Raw genomic sequence first — 22500 nt, 5'->3', positions numbered from 1 at the left:
AACGCTGTACGACGTATATATACACACACTCACACTCACTCTAGATCCCGCGACGTGTAACGATACTTAGAAACCAGGCGAGTTCTACGACGTGTATACACACACACACACACACACACACACACACTCACTCTAGATCCCGCGACGTGTAACGATACTTAGAAACCAGGCGAGTTCTAAGCGTTAGAAACCAGTGTATATACGGCATGGAGGAGGAGGTGGCGGGGGTCGGTTTCTAACACCAGCGTACACTGGCAACAAAAGCGGGACATCGAGTTGAGCCGGAGATAAGCGGTATTTCCAACATCACCCACACGCCGTATTTCCCGGTCTACATTATCAGTTCGGTGGTGGGGGGGTTGGAGGAGGGGTGAGGGTGAGGGGAGGGGAGGAGGGGAGGGGGGAGAACTTGTCTAACCTGTTCAAGCAGCGCTCGGAAGGGTCCTGGGCGCCTTCTGCCACCACGGCGACCTCGCCCCTCCGGCAACGGGGGGGGGGGGGGGGGGGGGGGGGGGGTGTTAGTTTTTTTTTTTTTGGGGGGGGAGGGAGGGAAGGGGGGAGGGGGGCAGGAGAGAGGTAACCCACTCCTTTGACTGGAGTGAAATTCTGGCCTAATTTCCCCCCCTCCTCCCAGTGTGTGTGTGTGTGTGTGTGTGTGTATGTTGGCAACCTCTGACACTATTCTTCCACGCTGAGCGCCTCGCCTGTAAAATATACGATCACTGAATGACGCGACAGAAGCCTCTCTCTCTCTCTCTCTCTCTCTCTCTCTCTCTCTCTCTCTCTCTCTCTATCTATCTATCTATCTATCTATCTATCTAATCTATGTATCTACATATCTATCTATCTATCATTCTATAATAAAACAAAGTGTCTATGGGGTTGGGATGAGCCCTGGCGAACCCAAAAAGGGAGAAAAAAAATTCAACGCAGGTCGGTTACCTCACGACCAGGACAGCGATGGCCACTACTGTCACAAAACCAGCAACAAGCAACAACCAGCAACAGTAACAGTAGTAGCAGCAGCAGCAACAGTAGCAACAGAGAGAAAGAAGAGAGTAAAGCAAGGCGATTGAGTGAATAAGCCGGTAGATGGCTCCATGGATCTTCGAAACATAAACAACTTCACTAAAAAAGAAAATAATCTCTGACTTCTACGTTCCATCATATCTAACGAGATAAAGATTCCTTTGGATTTATATAGACCAGTGACACAGGCACCCCGCGCCCCCTCATCATTCCTTTTAAACGTCCCGCTACAATGACAATATTGATATCCATACGATGTTCTCAAATCCCATAACATTCCCTTCTTCGTCTATCGACTTGACCTACCTTCCAACGTCATTATAGCTACTACACCTTTTTTTTTTTCTTCTATGTTGAAGGCTCCAGTCACAGACTAGAAGTCCACATCAAGGCCGGGCCTTAATTGAAATATATACAGAGAGAAATAATTATGAAACGGAAAAAAGAAAAGACAAGGGAAAAGTATTTACGAATTTTGGAGAAACTAAAAATCCTGTCAGCACTTATAAAGACAGGGGACCCACATTTAATATTTCAAGAATTCCGAGTTACGACCACTTACAAAAAGACTTAAAAGTGTAGGGCAAGTGAGCAATGGAACTGATGATACGATTCCCATGTGTATTCAAAACTCTTCCGTATAGAGACGGAAACCTACGACATCCTACCAGTGCAAACTGTGTCGGAAACCCCGAAAGAAATCAAACCTCACAATTAGATATTTTCTATATCATTTTTTGGGGGAGAAATACAGTCTACGTAAACTTGCAATATCCAGACGGCTATCAACATGTCCCAGGGAGGGGAAGTAACTAATATTCGCCAGTGTTTGCCAATTGAGGAAGACTTCACATTAGGACGGCAATGAGCTCGCTTACAATTCATCCCCACCAGAAAACAGCTCAGCTGGATGTGTACACAAAACATGACTGGGCCCTAACTAGGGCAACCCCAACTGGTGAACTAGCGCTACCGTAAGATAATTAATAAAGGAGAGACATTTCTTTTTTTTTTTTATCGGTTCGACGATTTAATGCCTCACGCCAGTGGGGCTTTACGTAAGCTTATATTTAAGGGTTGACCAACTACTTAAAGCAGCAAATCCATATACATATATATATATATATATATATATATATATATATATATATATATATATATATATATATATATATATATATACCAAGGGAAGTCCGGGTGTGAGGACTGGGAATTATGTGAGAATGTTGCCTTAGGGAGGGAGGGGGATGGGTTGCTGGAGTGGACGGAGAGGTAGTACAGCGAGCAGAGGAGATGTGTTAGGAAAGAGGAGGGGGAGATGAGAAAAGTGGAGAGCTGAGGAGGAGGAGGAGGAGGAGGAGGAGGAGGAGGAGGAGGAGGAGGAGGAGGAGGAGGACGACGAGGACGACGACGACGACGACGACGATGACGACGAGGAAGGAGGAGGAGGAGGGGGAGGAGGATTCTGGTCTAAGGGAAGTGGACGGACAAGACATCTCTCAGGAATGAGCCAGGTCTCATGAAGGGGTTGGTGAGGGGAGAGGTACCTTCGTCTTCACAGGAGTACCTACGACGGGAGTTTGCCATGGTGGCAGGGCTGAAGAGAGAGAGAGAGAGAGAGAGAGAGAGAGAGAGAGAGAGAGAGAGAGAGAGAGAGAGAGAGAGAGAGAGAGAGAGAGAGAGTGGGGTATAAATCTGTGCGAAGCACAATCACTTCTGACCACACTTCTATGCGAAAGTATCACGAATTCTGACAATACAATATATATGTGTGTGTGTGTGTGTGTGTGTGTGTGTGTGTGTGTGTGTGTGTGTGTGTGTGTGTGTGTGTGTGTGTGTGACAACGCCATGCTCGCCTGATCAAGCAGAAAGTTTAACAGTATTGCGTCCGTCTGTAGAGCAAGGAGCGGGACGTACCCATATTCTCGTGGAGGTGAGGCGGTCTTGCTCAAACTGCCACCCAAAACAGGTTCAGAAAACTATGCTTCCCAAACCCACCCACCACCTGCCCCTCCTCCTCCTCCTCCTCCTTGTCGCCTGTTCACCCTCAGGACTCCCTCGCTCTCCTCTCAGATTTCTCTCAACATTCGCATAAACTCTCCGCCGCCGATCATGGACGCCGAGGTCTGCTTTGCTCCCCCGTCAGTTGGTTCTGGATGGAGCCAGTTCAGGGCATCCCCCCTGAGGGCGAGCGGGCCACCACCCCGACGAGGGAGGAGTGAGTGAACTACAAGGACCTATATATATATATATAATACCAGACAAGTGACCCAACTCACGAAGAAGGTAGTACAGGACACACCACAACCACCCACCACCACCAACACCTACTCTCTCTCAATCAGTCGACTTTAAGACTTCGAGTACGGGGGAGCGCATGGATCTGGTGACTCAGCCAGGAATCTGGACCCCAGAGAGGGCGCCTTGGAAAAGGTTCTCGGGGAGAGTAAAGAGGGGAAAATGGAAAGAGAGAAAAATAGAAGTTTATGAGATTATCGTGGAGTTTTTACTGACAATGCCTTGAGTGAGATGGTATATATAGAGTACCGAGAACATATAGAGTAAGGATATCTAGAGCATAGAGATATATCTACAGTATCTAAGGCATCTAGAGCGTGTAGGAATATCTAAAGTGCCCAGAACATCTAGAGCAGGAGTATCTAGAACAACCAGAACAGGAATATATGACGTATACGGAACACCTAGAGGAGGAATACCGACAGTACCTAGAACACCTAGAGTGAGTACGAATTTCTTCTAGAGCTCTTCGAACGAACACGACAATACTATTTCCAGTGCGACAGCAATGAGGTATTATATGGCTCACAAGTACAGGCATGACGACACTATGACGCAGTCCATGTGACTCATACCTGGAAACCTGGGGAAGGGAGAAGGGGGGTGGGGGGATCAGGTCTGACTGATCAGGTGAGGTCAGGTAAGGTCAGGTCAGGGGTCGGGTCGAGCGTCAAGGCTTCCAAAAAGGGGGCAACGACGAAGGCAGGTTGACGACTAAGATAAGCATCAAAGTGGCTAACTGTAACTGTTTCCCCACCCCCAAGCCAAGGACGCCATACAGCTCAAGGCATGTAATACCCGTCAGGTCCAATACATGCAATCGCTCCAGCACCCAAGCCTTGCCTTGCCTCTCTCTCTCTCTCTCTCTCTCTCTCTCTCTCTCTCTCTCTCTCTCTCTCATACATATATGTTTTCCCGCGTCTGCGAGGTTGCGCCTGGAACAGACGAAGAAAGGCCGCATCCGCTCGCATCCACTCTCCAGGTGCCGTGTCCAATGTACCTTTAAAACCACAGCTCCCTATCTACACATCCAGGCCCCACAGACTTTTACATGGCTTATCCCAAACGCTTCACGTGCTTTGGTTCACTCAGCTCACAGCACGTCTCGATCCCAGCACACTCAATCGTTCCCATTTACTCCATCCCGTGCACGCCTTTCACCTTCCTGCATGTCCAGGCCCCGATCCCACCAGCTGCCCCTCTCAGCACCTTTCCATCCAAAAGTCTCTCGTTTACACGCCTATTAATCAATCTCTAATCCAATAAGGCCGGTTGACCATCTCTCGTACTCACATACGTATAACTGCATATGGCCCTCTTTTTATAATAAGCATTCGCAACCAGCAGTAGTTTTCCAGCACACAAATCCACAAGCTGTTCACCATGTCCATTCATAACAATGAGTACTCCACACCTCGCAATTATAACCTCAACTGTCACATTACTCACCTTTGCATTTGAATCATCCATCACTCGTACCCGACCTCTTACATCAAAATTGCTGACACACTAAGTTGCTCCTGAAACATATGCCTCTTATGATCTTTCTTCTCATGACCAGGTGCATAAGCACTAATATTCAAAATCTCTCCATCCATTTTCATTCTTATCCACATCAATCTAGATTATACTTCCTTGCATTCTGTCATACACTCCCACAACTCCTGCTTCAGGAGTAGTGCTACTCCTTCCTTAGCTCTTGTACTCGTATATATATATATATATATATATATATATATATATATATATATATATATATATATATATATATATATATATATATATACCCTAAAAAAAACTCTGGAAGAGGATAAAACTAGTCTTTACTGACATGCATCAACAAAACCCATTAGAAGCACTTTGTGATCAGGTTTATCCAGAGGCCAACACTGCACACGATTGAGGCCTGGTGGACACACCACTTTTACTCGGCTGTGCGTCTCCTCCAGCGACACAACCACCACCACACCATCAAGGCACAGGAGCACCCCACAGCCACCCACCCAACCCACCTCACTCACTCACCCCTACCACACACCCCCACCCCCACACACACACGACACCCCTGTGAACTCTTCGTACACATCGACCTTCGTAAACAGCTGGCATTCATGGGGTATTTTTTCTTCCTTTCTGTTTCTCATGTCCAAGACTCAAGTCATAAACAGAACTCGCCATGGCAAGCCGGACATGAAAAAAAAAAAAAAGTTTCAAGGTTCTGATGATGCCTCGGTTCGTCTGCGTTATCTATATAGCATTACCGTCTACCACCGAACATGGGGTTGATTTCCCGTCTGGTCGAGTCATGGCTACAGACGAAATCTCGTATAACAAAAATAATCTGCAAAGGGGTTCCACAACTATTATCAGTGATAGAGGCGACCCTGTTCAAGTTGAAATCAACACTCGAGACGGCATCAGAGAACGAGGACACTTCGCCGTCGACCGTCGAGGACCCCGAGACCTGATAATATAGCTGCAAGACTCAGCACTAAAAACTAGACCAATTCAGCAGTGGTGACGGAGGGAAGAATGTGCAGGTGTGTGTGTGTGTGTGCTCTCACCATCAGCTGCTGCATCGCCACCACCACACCACGATATATATATATATATATATATATATATATATATATATATATATATATATATATATATATATATATATATATATGTGTGTGTGTGTGTGTGTGTGTGTGTGTGTGTGTGTGTGTGTGTGTGTGTGTGTGTGTATCCACAGTCATTTATGAGGACAAACGATTCGAAGCTGAGAATCCTTGATCGAATCAGGCAAACACAACCTCGAGGACTAGCCCATGGTGAGAGGAGTGGTGGGGCCTCGTATGTAGGTCCTCCTCGAACTTGAAGGAACACGAACTACGAATCTCATCCTCACGTCTTTGACCGCTGAGTAGCTCTCTCTCTCTCTCTCTCTCTCTCTCTCTCTCTCTCTCTCTCTCTCTCTCTCTCTCTCTCTCTCTCTCTCAATTTCCTAAGCTTCCAAAAATTCGCATAACGCATGACGGTAGTGCAAACCACAGTAGCATCGACATGGGCGTATGCACTGGCATGAACCACAGAGAGAGAGAGAAGAGAGAGAGAGAGAGAGAGAGAGAGAGAGAGAGAGAGAGAGAGAGAGAGAGAGAGAGAGAGAGAGAGCACCGAACCAAAGGCTCCCCCACCCCACAACACGCACCTGACACAGGGAGGTGTTTCGTATCATCCTCGGGAGCCTGTGGTGGGGATGGGGTGGGCTGGGGTGGGGGTTACAGCCATCCCACACCATGGGATGGAGGGGAGTGTTGGGGAACGGTGGTGGGGGGATGGGAGGGTATAACAGGACACGGCTTCGGGGACTCCTCCCACGTTAAACCCTACGTGCGCCCCTTCCAGTGGGCGTGGTGGTTTTTGGCCCCAACGTCCACCGCCACCACACACCACAGCACAGGACACGCTCCCAGTACCACAGTCTCCCAAAAATGCCACACCATCAAGACCCCGCGCGCACACACTTCACTCGACCGTGCCCATACACCACCTCAAATCCTTCTACCTCAGCTGGAACTGACTCCCGTCCTGTGGAACCGACTTTGAACTCACAAAACTTCGAAAACCGACCTCGATCTGACAAGCTCACAACGCTCCGTCTCCTGAGAATCGGCAGCTGATCATCGGTCGGAAAATGTGGCGAGCCGACCCTCCCAGATCGAACCACGCAGGGTGGCAAAACACATGATACAGAAGAGGAATCATATTCAAAGTTAACCTTTTGAGAATGTCAGTGGTATAGATACAAGCAGATACTCTCACACACCCCCCCGAACGGTTTGCGGTGTCTGTATGCCACTTGTTTTGCATATGATAGTCTGGGTAAATCTGCAGGTGTGTGGATGTGTGTTGAGGAGGAGGAGGAGCTATTATTGCCTCCCACTGTCTTGTCTGTGTTCCTGCCCACCAGGATCTGGCCCCCGGGACTCGAGATCAAGCCCAAGGATTCGAGAAACTTAATTGCTTCTCGATTACGTCGAAATCAACGGACAAAAATAAGATTACGATTCTAAAGTCAATAGCAGGTGCAGGAGCTACAACTTCTTTGTCCGTGTTTAAATATAATTTGAAGATATCCTTTTTTTTATTCCTCCGTATCACCGAAACAGCTACAAAAGCTCGCGTTATCACGAGAGCAGCAGCAGCAATTCTAAGTTACGTTGTCATGTGAGCAGCAGCAATTTTAAGTACACCTAAATACACCGTGGCGCCAATAAAACCCTGTCCATCTCGGCCGTGTGCGTGTGTGTGTGGAGGGGCCCTGGTTGTGTGAGGGCAGGACCTCACCGTCAGAACAAAGGCTGGTTGCAGAAAAAGTAAGGCTGGTGCGTTGGAGGGACGAGGGTGGCATTTAAAACGGCAACAGAGACCCCCAGTTGGGGTGGAGGGGAAAAGAGCACCAACACTTGATCCAAGTGGGAGGAGGAGGAGGAGGAGGAGGAGGAGGAAGGAGGAGGAAGAGGAGGGAGGGGTTGAGTGTAGAACACCACCACCACCACCCCGCCTAATATGGCGTCGAACCCACCCCCTACACTCCCTCCAACGGGTCGACCCCTCGCCTACACGCGGCGTGTACTGACTGGACACCACCACCACCTTCCCTTTCCCTCCCTCGATCTCGGGACCTCCCGCTGCGCCAGTACCCGTTACCTCCTCCCACAGCACCATATGCCACGGACACAGAACCTCCGTGTGTCGAACCCCGCTCCATCTTATTTTCTCTCATATGATGACTTCGAATCTACCACACTACCTGAGGGATGAATCTACCACACTACCTGAGGGACGAATCTACCACACTACCACACTACCTGAGGGATGAATCTACCACAATACCACACTACCTGAGGGAGGAATCTACCACACTGCCTGAGGGAGGAATCTACCACACTACCTGAAGGAGGAACGCACTGTTCGCATGTTCCACTGTACACAATCACCCACTGACCTCACCCCGGTGCGCCGTGAAACCGTTCCCGTAACTTCCCCCCCCCCCCACCCATTAACTACTCAAAACAACCTGCGACACCATATCAACAAACTACCCGACGACCTCTTTCATCATCGAGGTGACCCCCCCGGTGATCCGTGGCTACGCAACACCCTGAAGGCGATTTCATAATCATTCGCAAACGACTCTTGAAACGTCCGGATGCTTGAAGCACAGGCGTTAGCTTAAGAAACTTAAAGTCTCCTGAAATCCTGCACTGGATCTGGGCAGAGAGAGAGAGAGAGAGAGAGAGAGAGAGAGAGAGAGAGAGAGAGAGAGAGAGAGAGAGAGAGTATTAAGAAACTTAGTCTCCTGAAATCCTGCACTGGATCTGGGCAGGGAGAGAGAGAGAGAGAGAGAGAGAGAGAGAGAGAGAGAGAGAGAGAGAGAGAGAGAGAGAGAGAGAGAGAGAGTATGGCTCGTGTCTGCGAGCACGCTCGAGGCTCGCGAGATATTTCGATCATTTTCATGGGGCAACAATAATACACACAAAAGCGCTTGGGCTTAGCATAACCTGTTGATCAAGACGGGATTTTTATAGGACTCTTGTCCACCTCATCTACGACACGATCACCAATATGTCCTCGTACGAGCGCAGCGAGAGGTTGGATCTCTGTTTCGACGAATTTCCATACACTCACATCACAAATAAATATGGCTGTCTCTAGTCACGGTGTCGCGAAATACCATACAAAAGTCTCTCCTTCTCTGTCTCTCCCTCTCTCTCCGTGTGTGTGTGTGTGTGCGTGTGTGTGTGTACAAGGAACATAAACGGACTGTGATCTCAAACGATCAATAAAAATAACGATAAACAAACGGCAATAAAGGTATACAAAACAAAAACAAAAAAAAATCCTTTAAACTGAGAACTGGAACCTGGAGTTGTACAATATCCGCCTTGGGGGCACGAAACTAAGCTCCCTCCTGATTGGCTATTTAAACCACCTCAGAATAAAACGAGTCTTCGGCGGTTTGGTAACACAAGCGCACACATTAAAACGAGTCCCCACCCCACCGCACACCTACCCGAAGGCCACCAACTATTGAAGGTGGTGGCCAGAGTGTGTGTGTGTGTGTGTGTGTGTGTGTGTGTGTGTCGTCTGGATTTCTCTTGTGGGATCGCTGAAGACTCGCTCTTCTCCAACTCTTTTAAACTCTCCTCCTCATTAAGATCCGAGTCTTCCACCTGTACCTCAACACCCACGGTGACATCCAACATCATCTCAAAACCCAAAAAATACTTGGCTTATGTGTCCAGCCATATGGGTACTCTCTCTCACCTCTCTCTCTCTCTCTCTCTCTCTCTCTCTCTCTCTCTCTCTCTCTCTCTCTCTCTCTCTCTCTTACCTCTTCTCCAATCGTCCACCACCACCACCATCTCCAATCACCTTCATCCTTCCATCTCCCTTTTCCCCACCCTAATCATCCATCCGACACCAACCCCCCACCCTTTTTTTTTTTCTTCGTCCTTCCTGAAACATTAAACCCAAGAGCAACACGAACGGTCACGAAACCTTCGTTTAGGGTGGCGGTAGCCCAAGGCATCTCTCTCCTCTCCTCAAGACTTGTTACTCTGCCATGATCCTTAAGACCGTCACTTAAAATGCTCCACGAACTTTACCCGGAGGTCACACCAGCGATTGGTTTACAGGTCACCAGTGCCTGGCTTTCAAATCAACAGTAACAGATTACAGGGTCACTGGTAACTGGTTCTCAGGTCACTGGTAACTGGTTCTCAGGTTAATAGTAACTGGTTCTCAGGTCACTAGTAACTGGCTTTCAAGTCACCAGTGACTGGTTCACAGGCCATCAGTGACCACTGTTAAAAAAACTCCTGAATCCATCGTTGACACACTCTTAAACAAGGCTAACTCCTCGCACATCCCCCCCATCCATACGGCACAACCCAGTGGCTCCACGAGTCCAAACCCGTCCTTCTGGCCATCCTGGTGCTTCTCGACCTATCACAGCCAGCCAGCCAGAGCCTGCTAGCCAAACTCTCTCAAGTTTCGTCCACACAAAAAAAAACCTCCACAAAATTCAGGATTCAAAAGAGGCAAGCGATAGGAGCAGAATACATAAAGATACAGACAACTTGGGTACAATTACTATTCTTCTTTTTCCCCCGAAGAATTAAGAGCTGCCTTTGGGTTTGTGTTTAGTCTCACCCACTCCTTCACCAACTTCATCCCCAAGTCAACTACAGACGACGCAAGAACAACAATAATACACCGGTGTTGGCCATCACCTCGGTAAGACAACATACAGAGAGGGCACTTAGGGAGCTGGATGTGAGGAAAACGAGAGTTCAAGGTGGTGCAATTGCATATATATGATCATTAACAGACCAAAAGTCATGTTCCAAATGATGTTTATAGGGGTGCAAATAGTTCGTATAAGGTGTCGTGTGTGTGTATGTGGGGGGGGGGGGGGGGGTTGTGTGTGTGTGGGGGGGGGTTGTGTGTGTGGGGGGGGTTGTGTGTGTGGGGGGGGTTGTGTGTGTGTGGGGGGGTTGTGTGTGTGTGGGGGGGTTGTGTGTGTGTGTGTGTGTGTGTGTGTGTGTGTTTTCTATCCTACGTTCACTGTCGTATGCCGTCTCACCATCTCCCGGGTTTCCTTTCAACACTTCTCGTTTCATGCAAAAACCCGCTATCCATTCGGGTCAGACGCGATCCGTAAAGTACAATCATCCATGCCCATGATCCTCCTAGTTCTAGAATCGTACTCTCGTATCATCTTGACTATGGTCCAAACAGTTCTGTGGTCCACGAGCCGCCCGCCAGTGTGGTACGAGGAAGGGAAAAAAAATAGACTGATCACGATGGGTCACCAGCTGAGGGGATATCATCCACGCCGAACGTCACTGGTCCATCCATTTATTCAGTCCAGTTGACCCCTTGTGATCGACTGGACTACATAAATAACTAAGGATCCCGTCTTGGTTCTTGTTCGAGGCAGAAAACAAAGTCTTGGTGTGTCTCTAAAAGCATCTTGCTCACCTGTCTCTCATCATCTTGTATCTAAACCTTGTTTCTAAACTTTCTAATGTATCAGTGAAGTGGTTCTTTACGTCTTAAAGTCACACAAACTCACACACACACACACACACACACACACACAGTCACATACAAACGTGCGTGTGTGTGTGTGTGTGTGTGTGTGTGTGTGTGTGTGTGTGTGTGTGTGTGTGTGTGATCTCTCCGCTCCAACCCCTTTCACATCATCTGTAGCCCCGTCACAGGAGCACCTGACTCCTCACGCTCATTACTACAATATCTTCTACGCTCTGGAGTCATACAAAAGACGACAAAATCGTGCAGATTATCGCTCTAAGAGTCATTAAGCTGTAGTGGATACAAAGAAAATATATATATATAAAAAAAAAAGACGGAAGTCCATCATTACTCCGTAAAGGTGACCATTACAATGGTCGAACGCCTCTGGCCTTACCCAACCCTCCCTTGCTATCACATCTTATGCTGTCTCCCTCACCCACGACGGTAAATGCACATCAAACTAGGGCATGAATGGAAGGGGCGACGCTGTGGAGGGGAGGTCCGTGGTGGTTATATATACATGGGTATAAAGGGAAAGCTAGATGGGTATTGGTGGAGGGTGGACACAACACAGTAGTGGTGAGGAATATGAGGAGACACAGTGGTGTTGCCGGTGATCACTTCAGTCGTACGAGGTGCTGGAAGCAGTGTTGGAGGGTGATTAAGTGAACATAGTTGTGGCGGGGGAAAGAGCGTGGTGGAGAGACATACAGACGAAGTGGTGGTGGTTGGAGTGGTCGAACGTGTGGATAATGATGGTTGAGAGTGGAGGGAAAATATGGTAGCGGTACTCGCTGTGGCAGTGGATGGGAAGTGTGGGCAGAGCCAGATGGCAGAACTTGTGAGAGAGATGTGTCGAGATAATGGTGGTGGTGAATGAATATAAGAATATCGATATTTACAGTGGTAGAGGAGATACACATGTTGACAGTGGTAGTGTGAGGGGCCGGTGAACAGTGGCGATGCGAGGAGAGGCATGTGATCAGTAGTAGTGTTAGAGGTAGCTGTAAACAGTAGTAGTGCGAGTGGAAGCTGTAAACTGTAGTAGTGTGAATGGAAGCTATAAACAGTACTAGTGTGAGTGGAAGCTATAAACAGTAGTAGTGTGAGTGGAAGCTATAAACAGCAGAAGTGTGAATGGAAGCTATAAACAGTAGCAGTGTGAGTGGAAGCTGTAAACTGTAGTAGTGTGAATGGAAGCTATAAACAGTAGAAGTGTGAGAGGAAGCTATAAACAGTAGTAGTGTGAGAGAAGCTGTAAACAGTGGTACAGTGAGGGGGAGCTGTAAACAGTGTTAGTATGAGGGGGGGGATGCGTACTGAGAAAAGGAGGGCGGGTTGTGAACTGTGGCAGTGTGGGGCGACGCCTGTGAACACTGTGGCTAAGCAACAGGTGGTCAGAAGTGATAAGAGCCACACAGATGATAATACGACACAAAACCACGCCTCTCATCAAAGACTTCAAACACTTTCTACTTTGCTGCAAAGGTCACGTCGGGTAGGGCCAACTGACCTCAACGGAATCTAAGAACAAGCAGACCCACGTGTGGTCTCTCTCTCTCTCTCTCTCTCTCTCTCTCTCTCTCTCTCTCTCTCTCTCTCTAACAACTCTTGAGAATCATGACTGTCTGGAGTACGTGAGTGGCAGCCTCAAGAGACACGAGGTGGCCCTTTACCTTGCCTGGCCAACACGGAGCGCAACGCCCTGAGTGGGAACGAACGAACCACTCCCCTCCTCCTTCAAGATGTACGAACATTCATACAGACGGACATAAGAGTCTACTTGATAACATAAACCAACTAAACACAGTTAAAGATAATATACCTCCCCTCTATCCCCTCATGTAAGCTTGTCTTCGCTAGCTGTGAGTAGACGCGTTTTGGCATCTGTGCCTTTTTGGGTTTAATGGTTGGCTTAAAAAGGCATGAAATTACTCGAACGAGAACTCTTTTTTCTCTTTTTTCTCTTTTTAAAGGAAGGGATACAACAGCAGCATGACCACTGACAGGGTCCCATCGAGGCTGCTGCGAGAGCAAAAGACGTCAGAAAACAGAAAGAACTTCAGTTTGGAAGAAGCGTCCATTCAGCTGTGGTTGGTACCCACAAAATCTACATCTGCTGCTGCTTAACCAACCAATGCAGGTAGGTAAGTAAGGCCCAGAACAAGTGCAAGGCAGGTCATGGGAGGGGGGAGAGAGAGAGAGAGAGAGAGAGAGAGAGAGAGAGAGAGAGAGAGAGAGAGAGAGAGAGAGAGGTACGGTATGGGATAGCGGGCGCGTTCTTTCACAGCGCTCCACAACCAACCGACCCCAACACCCTCCCTTCTCAGTGCTCCGAAAGCTTCCCCCCTCCCCTTCCAAGCGTTCAACAAGCCCCCCCCTCCCTTTCCCAGCGTTCCACAAGCCCCCCTCCCCTCCCCAGCGCTCCACAAGCACCCCTCCCTTCCCCCATCCTCTTTCTTGTTATCTCACCCACGATATCCTCCGTTGGAGATCCCAGATACGAGCCACAACACCTGTTGCCGCCCTCGTCCAGTTCCCACAGATACACTCAAAAGGGCGTCCCAGATAAGAGAACTCTCTGGGCCCCACTCCTCTCTCTTTAACAAGTGATGCTGTGGTATGATATTACAGTGTCAAAAGTACGAGGTACAAAGATGGACCCGTTGAGCACGACGGTACGACCACGGAGCACGACCACTGAGTACGACTTTACGACCCACTAAAGCACGACATGCAACCTAGAGCATAGCTATGTTAATTTTCATCCTCAAGGGGTCGTAAATTCGTATTCAGGGGTCGTACCGTCATGGCCAAGAGTCATTACGTCGTGCTCAAGGGTCGTTACGTCGTGCTCAAGGGTCGTTACGTCGTGCTCAAGGGTCGCTATGTCGTGCTCAAGGGTCGCTATGTCGTGCTCAAGGGTCGCTACGTCGTGCTCAAGGGTCGCTACGTCGTGCTCAAGGGTCATTACGTCGTGCTCAAGGGTCGTTACGTCGTGCTCAAGGGTCGCTACGTCGTGCTCAGGGGTCGTAAGGTCGTTCTCAACAAATACATACATGTCATGCAAAATCACCCACCCGTATAATGGTGTCAATAACCCGTGACGGCATTACAAACAAAATGTAATTATGTAACATGACAGCGTTACAAAACGAGCGTAATTACATCGTCTTCAGCCATGTAGGGACTACGTCTAATTAATGCTTTTTCTTTTTCTAATGAAGGGGAAAAAAAAATACTCTGTACATCACTTTTCCGCAAACACACTTACCAAAACCAACAGACCAGAGCACAAATTAAAATGTTATTTCAAACCAATATTTTCGAAGATGAGATCTATAACAAGTTCAAAAAAAAAAAATTATAAGTAGTGGGAACTGGAGATAATTAAACGAAAAAAAAGGATAAAAAAGAAATAATATTTTCATCCAGCCAGCCGACTGAGGTCAAAAGACTCGGTGACCTGACCACCCTCGACAGATGGGTGTGAGGAGAAGGTGCTGGAAGGGGGGGGGGGGGACACGCGCCTCTATATCTCGAAGCGCAAATGGATGAAGCGTGTCCTGGTAACTGATGTGTTTGGAGTGCGTTCAGCACCGAGTGTGGAAGACGCTCGTATATGACAAGTGGACTAGGAATATATAACTCGTGGTGGAGATATTAGTGGCGTATTGTGTGTGTGTGTGTGTGTGTGTGTGTGTGTGTGTGTGTGTCTGTCTGTCTGTCTGTCTGAGAGAGAGAGAGAGAGAGAGAGAGAGAGAGAGAGAGAGAGAGAGAGAGAGAGAGAGAGACCTATTTGAACTATACAGGGATGATCAGAGTTCAACACTCGTAGGATCCCACCTGTACTTGGCAGGTAAATGTGGAGGGAACGGAGGGGGAAATGGAACGGAACACATGCGGAGCGATGGAACGCCTAGGGATGGTGAAGAACACATGCGGAGCAATGGAACGCATGGGGAATGGTAAAGAACACATGCGGAGCGATGGAACGCATGGGGGATGGTGAAGAACACATGCGGAGCGATGGAACGCATGGGGAATGGTGAAGAACACATGCGGAGCGATGGAACGCATGGGGAACGGGACGGAACACTGGAGGAGGGAGGGAACGCGTGGAGAATGAGGCAGGAGTACATGGGAAATGAAAGGAAAGGTACGCGGAATGATGGGAAGCGAACAAGGGAGAACGTAGGTGAGATGGATGGTTGGTAAACTAGGAAGGCTTGATTGCTAACGAAGCTGAGTGACAAGGTGTAAGGCAAACTATGTGACGAGTATACACATGAAGGAACTGGCGGTATGGTGTGAGCAAAGTATGAAGTAATGCAACGCACTCAACTTGCTGCAAGACATCATTAATTACTGCAGCAAAGCGTAGCCTAACACAGCCCTCATACGTTCGTACATGCGAATCCAACATTGTTTACTATGGAAAGAAACCATGTCTGACTTACATTACGGTCGCCTATGCATATACTTTGCACTGTGGCCATCAATGCTGATATACTCTTTAGTAATGCTGCTGGTGGATCTGATGCTAAGTCAGAACTCTTAACTACCAAACTACTTGGGTCATATACAAACTAGCTCACTCGACAGGTAGCTATACTGATTACTGCAAGGCAAGACTTTCGTTTCTATCTTCGGCAATATATCGGTTTATCTTCTATAAATAAAGTCGTATTACAACTAATCTCCATCCATAGACCCTTATACATCAGCTTATCCAGAGAGTGGTAAAGGTGAGAGGGTGCGTACAACAGCGAGGCTTGCAAATACACTGGACCGAAACTGGCTTACTTGTTGCAACTCTCCCAAAATGTAATTCCTTCGCCCTTGTCCATTATCTACCAGACTACTTAAATCTTGGGCTAAGCCCCGGGGGATGAAAACTGGTTCATTCCGAAGGATACTGGTTTTAAGCACTGGAGAACGAAACCGACTTATTACAGGGGAGGAACAAAAGAGGTTCAGTGTTAGAAAACAAAAGTGCAATACTCAAACAGAATCAAGACCGACTTACGCCCAGGGTAAAATACTTTTAGGCGTGGCTTCCAAACATTATCTTAAATCGACGGTATCCCTGCACAAAGTTACCATGTCGTCTGTGCATCGACCATTTATAAGACATACAAAAAGCAAGGCATGGGTAACGCTGCTCCTCTCCTCTTGCGCCCCACCTCCCTTACCCACTCTTCAGAAGAGGGAATGGAGCAGCCAGGAATTTAAATACCCAACTATGGCCAGCGTCGAGGTGATTCATTTATCACAAGAACCTGACATGAACACTTACTACCATGAAAGATGAAGGAACATTCTCGTAATCACACGTTAACTCTCGCAAAAGGGCATTACATATTCCTCTTTTCACTGCCACCGACAGAAACGTATTTCTCAAGTTTTCGTATACCAACTGCGCCTCACTGACAAGTTTGAAGAAAGCCACAAAACGATTATTCTCTTTCACCCATCGGTACTGACTGCTGCTTTCTTTCTTCTTCTTCTTCGGTCTTTGACTGCTAACTGACCATGTAAATTACTACTCACACTAATGATTATGTCCTCCGCTTACTCATACACATCATACCAATATTACAGAGGATCCAATAACACAGCTTCCACTGTTCTTTAAACTGTATCTAGTTTACGTCTAACGCGGCTGTGAATCGTGTAGGGGAAAAAAAATATACATAAGCGTGTTCAGTCACAGTTTGACAGAAAAGACAAAAATGATGGCATAGTTATATAGTGGTGTACAGCGGCAGGTGATGCTGGCGGTGTTGTGGTTGGAGGCAATGGTGGTGGCTGCTGCTGCCATACCGGGGTCAGTGTTGCAAACGCCACCCACCCACTCGCTTTTTAACACTATCACACGTTCGAATCTTAATCCTATTTTGTTTTCATACTATTCTTAGAGATCGTCTTCCACTTTCTGGTGATGTAATATGGTATTTTTTCAATCTCCATTCCCGTTTCTAGAGGTACGACAGTGTGGTTGACGTGGAGTAACCCCACTGCCAGACGCCCACCTGTTGAATTCTCCGCCGCCATGTTGGCCACCTTGTTACACTCCCATACTTATTCATTTCAAAACCATACACAACACACAATTTCAAACACTATTTTCCTTCACTAAGTTCACTTATCATTATAATCACTGAGGTTGTTTGTGGATCGAAGTATATCGAAGAAGAGGCGGCAACTAAACATAAAAAAAAAAAATAATGCATTCTATTCCACAGAATAAGGTCTTATATTCGTGCATGGAGACACTGAGGCTAATTGAGAAGACTGATAACACTATAATGCTAGGAAGATAACTACAACAGGTAAGTGAAAATATTTCCCATGGGTATTATTACAGTGCAACATTTAAACTAAGTTATCGTGTATTATTAGTTCAAATAACTCTTTAAGACAGAGAAGGGCTACATTACAGATCCACACACACACACACACACACACACACACATAATTCACACACACAAAAATAAAGTCCACATGATAAGATTTCTACCACTCAGATATAGGCTAGGTAAAGGTAGTCGGCATGCGTTTGACTTGAAGGCGAGAATGTGCGCTTGAGGCAAAATAGCGCCGAGTGGGTAGATTAGATAAGAAAAGATAAAGAGTAGCTACAGCACGTGCGACACATACACACACACGCACATGTGCGTACAGAAGCAGTTAGGAAGCACACAGCTGTGGTAAGACGACAGCACCTGAGTCAGGAGACTACACCGCTGGTGTTAGTTGAGGGCAACACAGTATCCCACTACAAGCTAGTCATGCACACTTAAAAGGGATGTCTCTTCATGATCCACTACCTTTCTACAGATGGCGTCCCACACCAAGAAGTGCATTAAGACGATATCTTCCTCGTCTGTGCCAAGCAAGGGCCCATTCGCCCCTGCTGTAGCTGTGTACATTACAACAAAATGGGTCGCCATATTGCGTACACAACCACCCACAACACAGCAGCACGTTCCACAAGCCGGTTTTTTTAGTTATATCTCCGTACCGAATCCAGCCCCACCCCTGTGTATATCCCACTACCCGAAACCGAACACCAAAAGAAAAAAAAAATATGGATAAAAGAGAGAGCCAAGTCCAACCCTCCCAACACCGCAATGGGTCGTCCACTGACTACTCAGTTGGGAGACGTCCCTACACCCGTTGGTAAATGCCACATGTCGCTTTCCGTTATAATACAACTTTGCGGCCTTTTCAGATCATTTTTCCCCAAGACGTTAACATTTCTAACTACGTCAATAGTATACAGTACGTACATCTGCCTATATGGTGTTGATATAGTAGGAGTATGTGGCGTAATACACCGGGAATCTAACGAAAATGTCATCTAAACTTCTTCGCTAGACGTTTTCCGTGTCTCGTAGGCGTGGTCTAAGAAACGATTGGCTGCAAGAAAGCCGAATCTCGGGTGCCGATTGGACCCCCACCATGAGCGTGGCATAGCCGGCCGGCGAAATACAACATATGGTGTTGTTGTGAGACGACGTCTTCCTCGCTAAACATGAAATCCGCCGATGTGGAAGCCGCAACAATCGACGTAAGTACGGGAATGGGAAACTACGGGAGACTGTGGGACAACCACAGCAATTTTCAAGGTCCTGTGGCCTATAGGTTAGACCAGTTTCCCCCCCAACCACCACCACATTAGAAGATGTGAATGGCAAGACCCCGGTTACTTACGACCCGCAGAGGTACACACCAACAGATAATTGTGGGAGAATACGGTCATGCCACAACCTGTCAGGTGATAGTGTTGATAAAAATGAGTGGTTAGTAATAGTGGGGAGATTCAAGGGGGTAGAAAGCAAGAAGTGAGTCTAGGGCAGAGCAGCGGCGTCCAGCCAGCCAGCCAGCCAGCCAGTCAGTGGCCTTAGGCATGGAAGCAAACTTACGCTCTTCTGCTCCACTCACTCACAACTCCTGACGGGAGGATGCGTCTCCAACGAATCTCAGGGCAGAATTGTCGTTACATTATGATGGTGAGCGATTCGCTCTCCAATTGCATTTTCACTTCTATCTGATCTTAAAGCAAGGGATTTGGAAAGAAAAAATGATTACGGATTCAGATATGACGTAATTTAAACGAACATGGGAATAAGAGTCTATTCTTACGTAGGACATCTTTATAGAAGAACAAGTATCTTATATAAATTGAAGAGTGGATATTATACCATATGTTTCACTTATAAGTATCTCAGTAACCCAAGTCTTTGAGAAAGTACAGTAATAAAGCACTTATCACAAAATTAAAATATTTTTTAATACAGCGACACATATGTAACTCTATGATGACAAAAGATACAGCCAAACACGTTTGGGACAACAATCTTTATCTTCGTGTCTAGCTGAAGTGACAATCACCTCCTCTGGGCGAGAATTTCCCAAAGCATGAGACGACTCAGCATTTTCCTCACCTCACATTGAACATCCATACATTCACCTTCAACCTCCTCCTCCTCCTCCTCTTCCTTCACTCTGACATCCTTTGACTCAGCATATGACGGGGGCCTTACTCCATCATCCAACACCTGCTATTTGTCCCTCCAGCCTCGGTCGCTCCTTAGACCACCGCTCACAATCCACCTGCCCAACTGCATTCCTCACTATCGTAGACTTCAAAAGGACACTCCTGAAGGAGTCAGTTGCGATCCCTCGACGTTAGCCGCATGATGAAGATCCCCCTCAGGCCAGTTGGAAGGGCGCTGCTTCCTGCTAACGAACTCACTAATGATTTCGTTTGCCTGGCGGACTGGTCGGGTGTAACTAAGCGAGGATTCGCTAGTCAGGCAGGTGCTTCGACAGCCCTCCATCTTGAGGCCGGATCCCTAAACAAACCCCCAGTGGTCATACGGGAGACGCTTTTACAAGTTCCTTTGATTTTCTTTTTCTTTTCACCGGGGGAAGGGAGAGAGCAAGAAAGTCATTTCAGCAGTACGACCCCTAGTCATGTTGGTGCAACTACTGAGCACGTCTTTACGACCCTCGACTATGATGGTGCTATCCTTAAACACGAAGGTACGACCCTTGACAAAGATGAAGCGGCCCTTAAGCACGACAGTACGACCCTTGACAAGGATGGAGCGGCCCTTAAGCACGAAGGTACGACCCTTGACAAGGATGGAGCGGCCCTTAAGCACGACGGTACGATCCTTGACGACAAGGATGGAGCGGCCCTTCAGCACGACGGTACGACTCATGACCACAGTCGTGCGACCTTTTGGGCACGACTGTACCACCCATGGCGATGACGATCCGGCTTTTTTTTTTTTACCTTGTTGCCCTTTAAGGTCAGGTCAATGGAGCCAGGCAGTCACGTCTAAGGGAGGTCGACCCGTTATGCACGCCAGCTTACAAGACGTCAGCACCTTCAGAGATGATAGACACACGTGTCTATTATCCCCACAAACACAGACCAGACAGTGGTAGATGACGGTGAGGGGGAGGATGGCACTTGTACTGTTAACCAGAGAGAGAGAGATAGATAGACGATAGCAGAAACCTGCACCTCCTCACTCTGCAGGTTTACTTTCATCGATTTAAAAATCCTGGAGTAAAGGAAGGGTGTATACTCGACGTGTCTATAGTTATCACGAAGCCTCCATCATCAACACATGACAAGGAAAAACAAAAATGTTTTCAAACTACAAAAAAAAGAAATAAACCACTATCGACAAAATTCAAACTTTTTTTTTTACTGTAATAGGGAATGTTACATGAATCACTTCCAAGGACCAAAAGTTTATGCTAATCTTGAAATCTCTTTTTTTTTACAGGTACAGTATCAGATCTTTATTTTATCCCTGTTGCTGGTTGCTCCTAACATATATATATATATATATATATATATATATATATATATATATATATATATATATATATATATATATATTCCTATGAGTCCACGGGGAAAATGAAACACGAAAACTTCCCAACTGCACTTTCGTGTAATAATCACATCATCAGGGGAGACACAAGAGAGAAATATAAGTCAGTCGTCCCTTCGATGTAAATCAACTGACTGTTATATTTCTCTCTTGTGTCTCCCTTGATGATATGATTATAACACGAAAGTGCACTTGGGAACTTTCCGTGTTTGATTTTCCCCGTGGACTCATAGGAATATCTTGATCACGCGCAAAACTGTGATCCTTTCCAATATATATATATATATATATATATATATATATATATATATATATATATATATATATATATATATATATATATATATATATATATTTGGCGTTTCACTGCAAAGCACGATCCTGACTTCCCTGTGAATACGAGCAAGGTTTAGGTTTTGAGCGAATGTTTACATCAGATACTTTCCTCTCACATGCAATCAAGTAATCAAACACAGTCAGCTTGTCATCAATGATGTCTCTTTAAACCTGTAACATAACATTCTCGTAACCTAGGTCACAGACTGGTTCTTCGATCCGCAGACAACACAAGTCACCAAAAAAAACTTTATTCTGTGATTAGTATTTTGTGTTAAATCTTGCTTAGTCCATTGATGCTTCTTTGCCTAATAAGCGAATGCAATTTATTCTGACTGTCGTGGGCACATCAGATTGGAAACAGGAGTATTGTGGCTTATGGAGAACTGTGTGAGAAATACTTGGAGAGATATGGTATTGTACCAATTACACTATGATGGTATTCGTGGGTCAAGAGGGAGAGGGAGAGAGAGAGAGAGAGAGAGAGAGAGAGAGAGAGAGAGAGAGAGAGAGAGAGAGAGAGAGAGAGAGAGGAATGTCGCAAGACCATTCAGAAAAAAAAAATACGGGAAATTACTAACGCACAACTCTTGTACGCTGTCCACATTCACAGTTTCATCATTCAGCAGTGTGTGGGTGGAGGTCTGGAGTGAGGGTGGGTGGAGGTAAGGAATGTGTGTGGGTGGAGGTCTGGAGTGAGGGTGGGTGGAAGTAAGGAATGTGTGTAGGTGGAGGTCTGGAGTGAGTGTGGGTGGAAGTAAGGATTGTGAGGGGTGGAAGTCAGGGGCGTGTGGGTGGAAGTAAGGATTGTGGGGGTGGCAGA

At 46.9% G+C, this 22500-nt stretch overlaps 1 protein-coding gene across 5 annotated transcripts in view; it reads right to left on the bottom strand.

The window, feature by feature from the left end:
• The window catches only part of fus (epithelial splicing regulatory protein fusilli), a 308026-nt gene extending 289454 nt beyond the window's left edge, over nucleotides 1–18572 (bottom strand). For 3 of the 5 annotated variants that reach the window (XR_011716420.1, XM_071691440.1, XM_071691441.1), the window contains exon 1: nucleotides 18252–18559. Coding sequence is in view for 4 of the 5 variants with exons in the window: in XM_071691440.1 (XP_071547541.1) it covers nucleotides 18252–18374 (123 nt within the window). In the remaining variant the exon portion in view is untranslated. Of the gene's footprint in view, nucleotides 1–18251 lie in introns of all 5 variants that reach the window. The other 2 variants (XM_071691437.1, XM_071691438.1) reach the window with 2 other exon arrangements.
• Nucleotides 18573–22500: the final 3928 nt, after the last annotated feature.

Source organism: Panulirus ornatus, chromosome 50, assembly GCF_036320965.1.
Source record: "Panulirus ornatus isolate Po-2019 chromosome 50, ASM3632096v1, whole genome shotgun sequence".
Classification (NCBI taxonomy): domain Eukaryota; kingdom Metazoa; phylum Arthropoda; class Malacostraca; order Decapoda; family Palinuridae; genus Panulirus; species Panulirus ornatus.
This window is presented reverse-complemented; position numbering and strand designations above follow the sequence as displayed.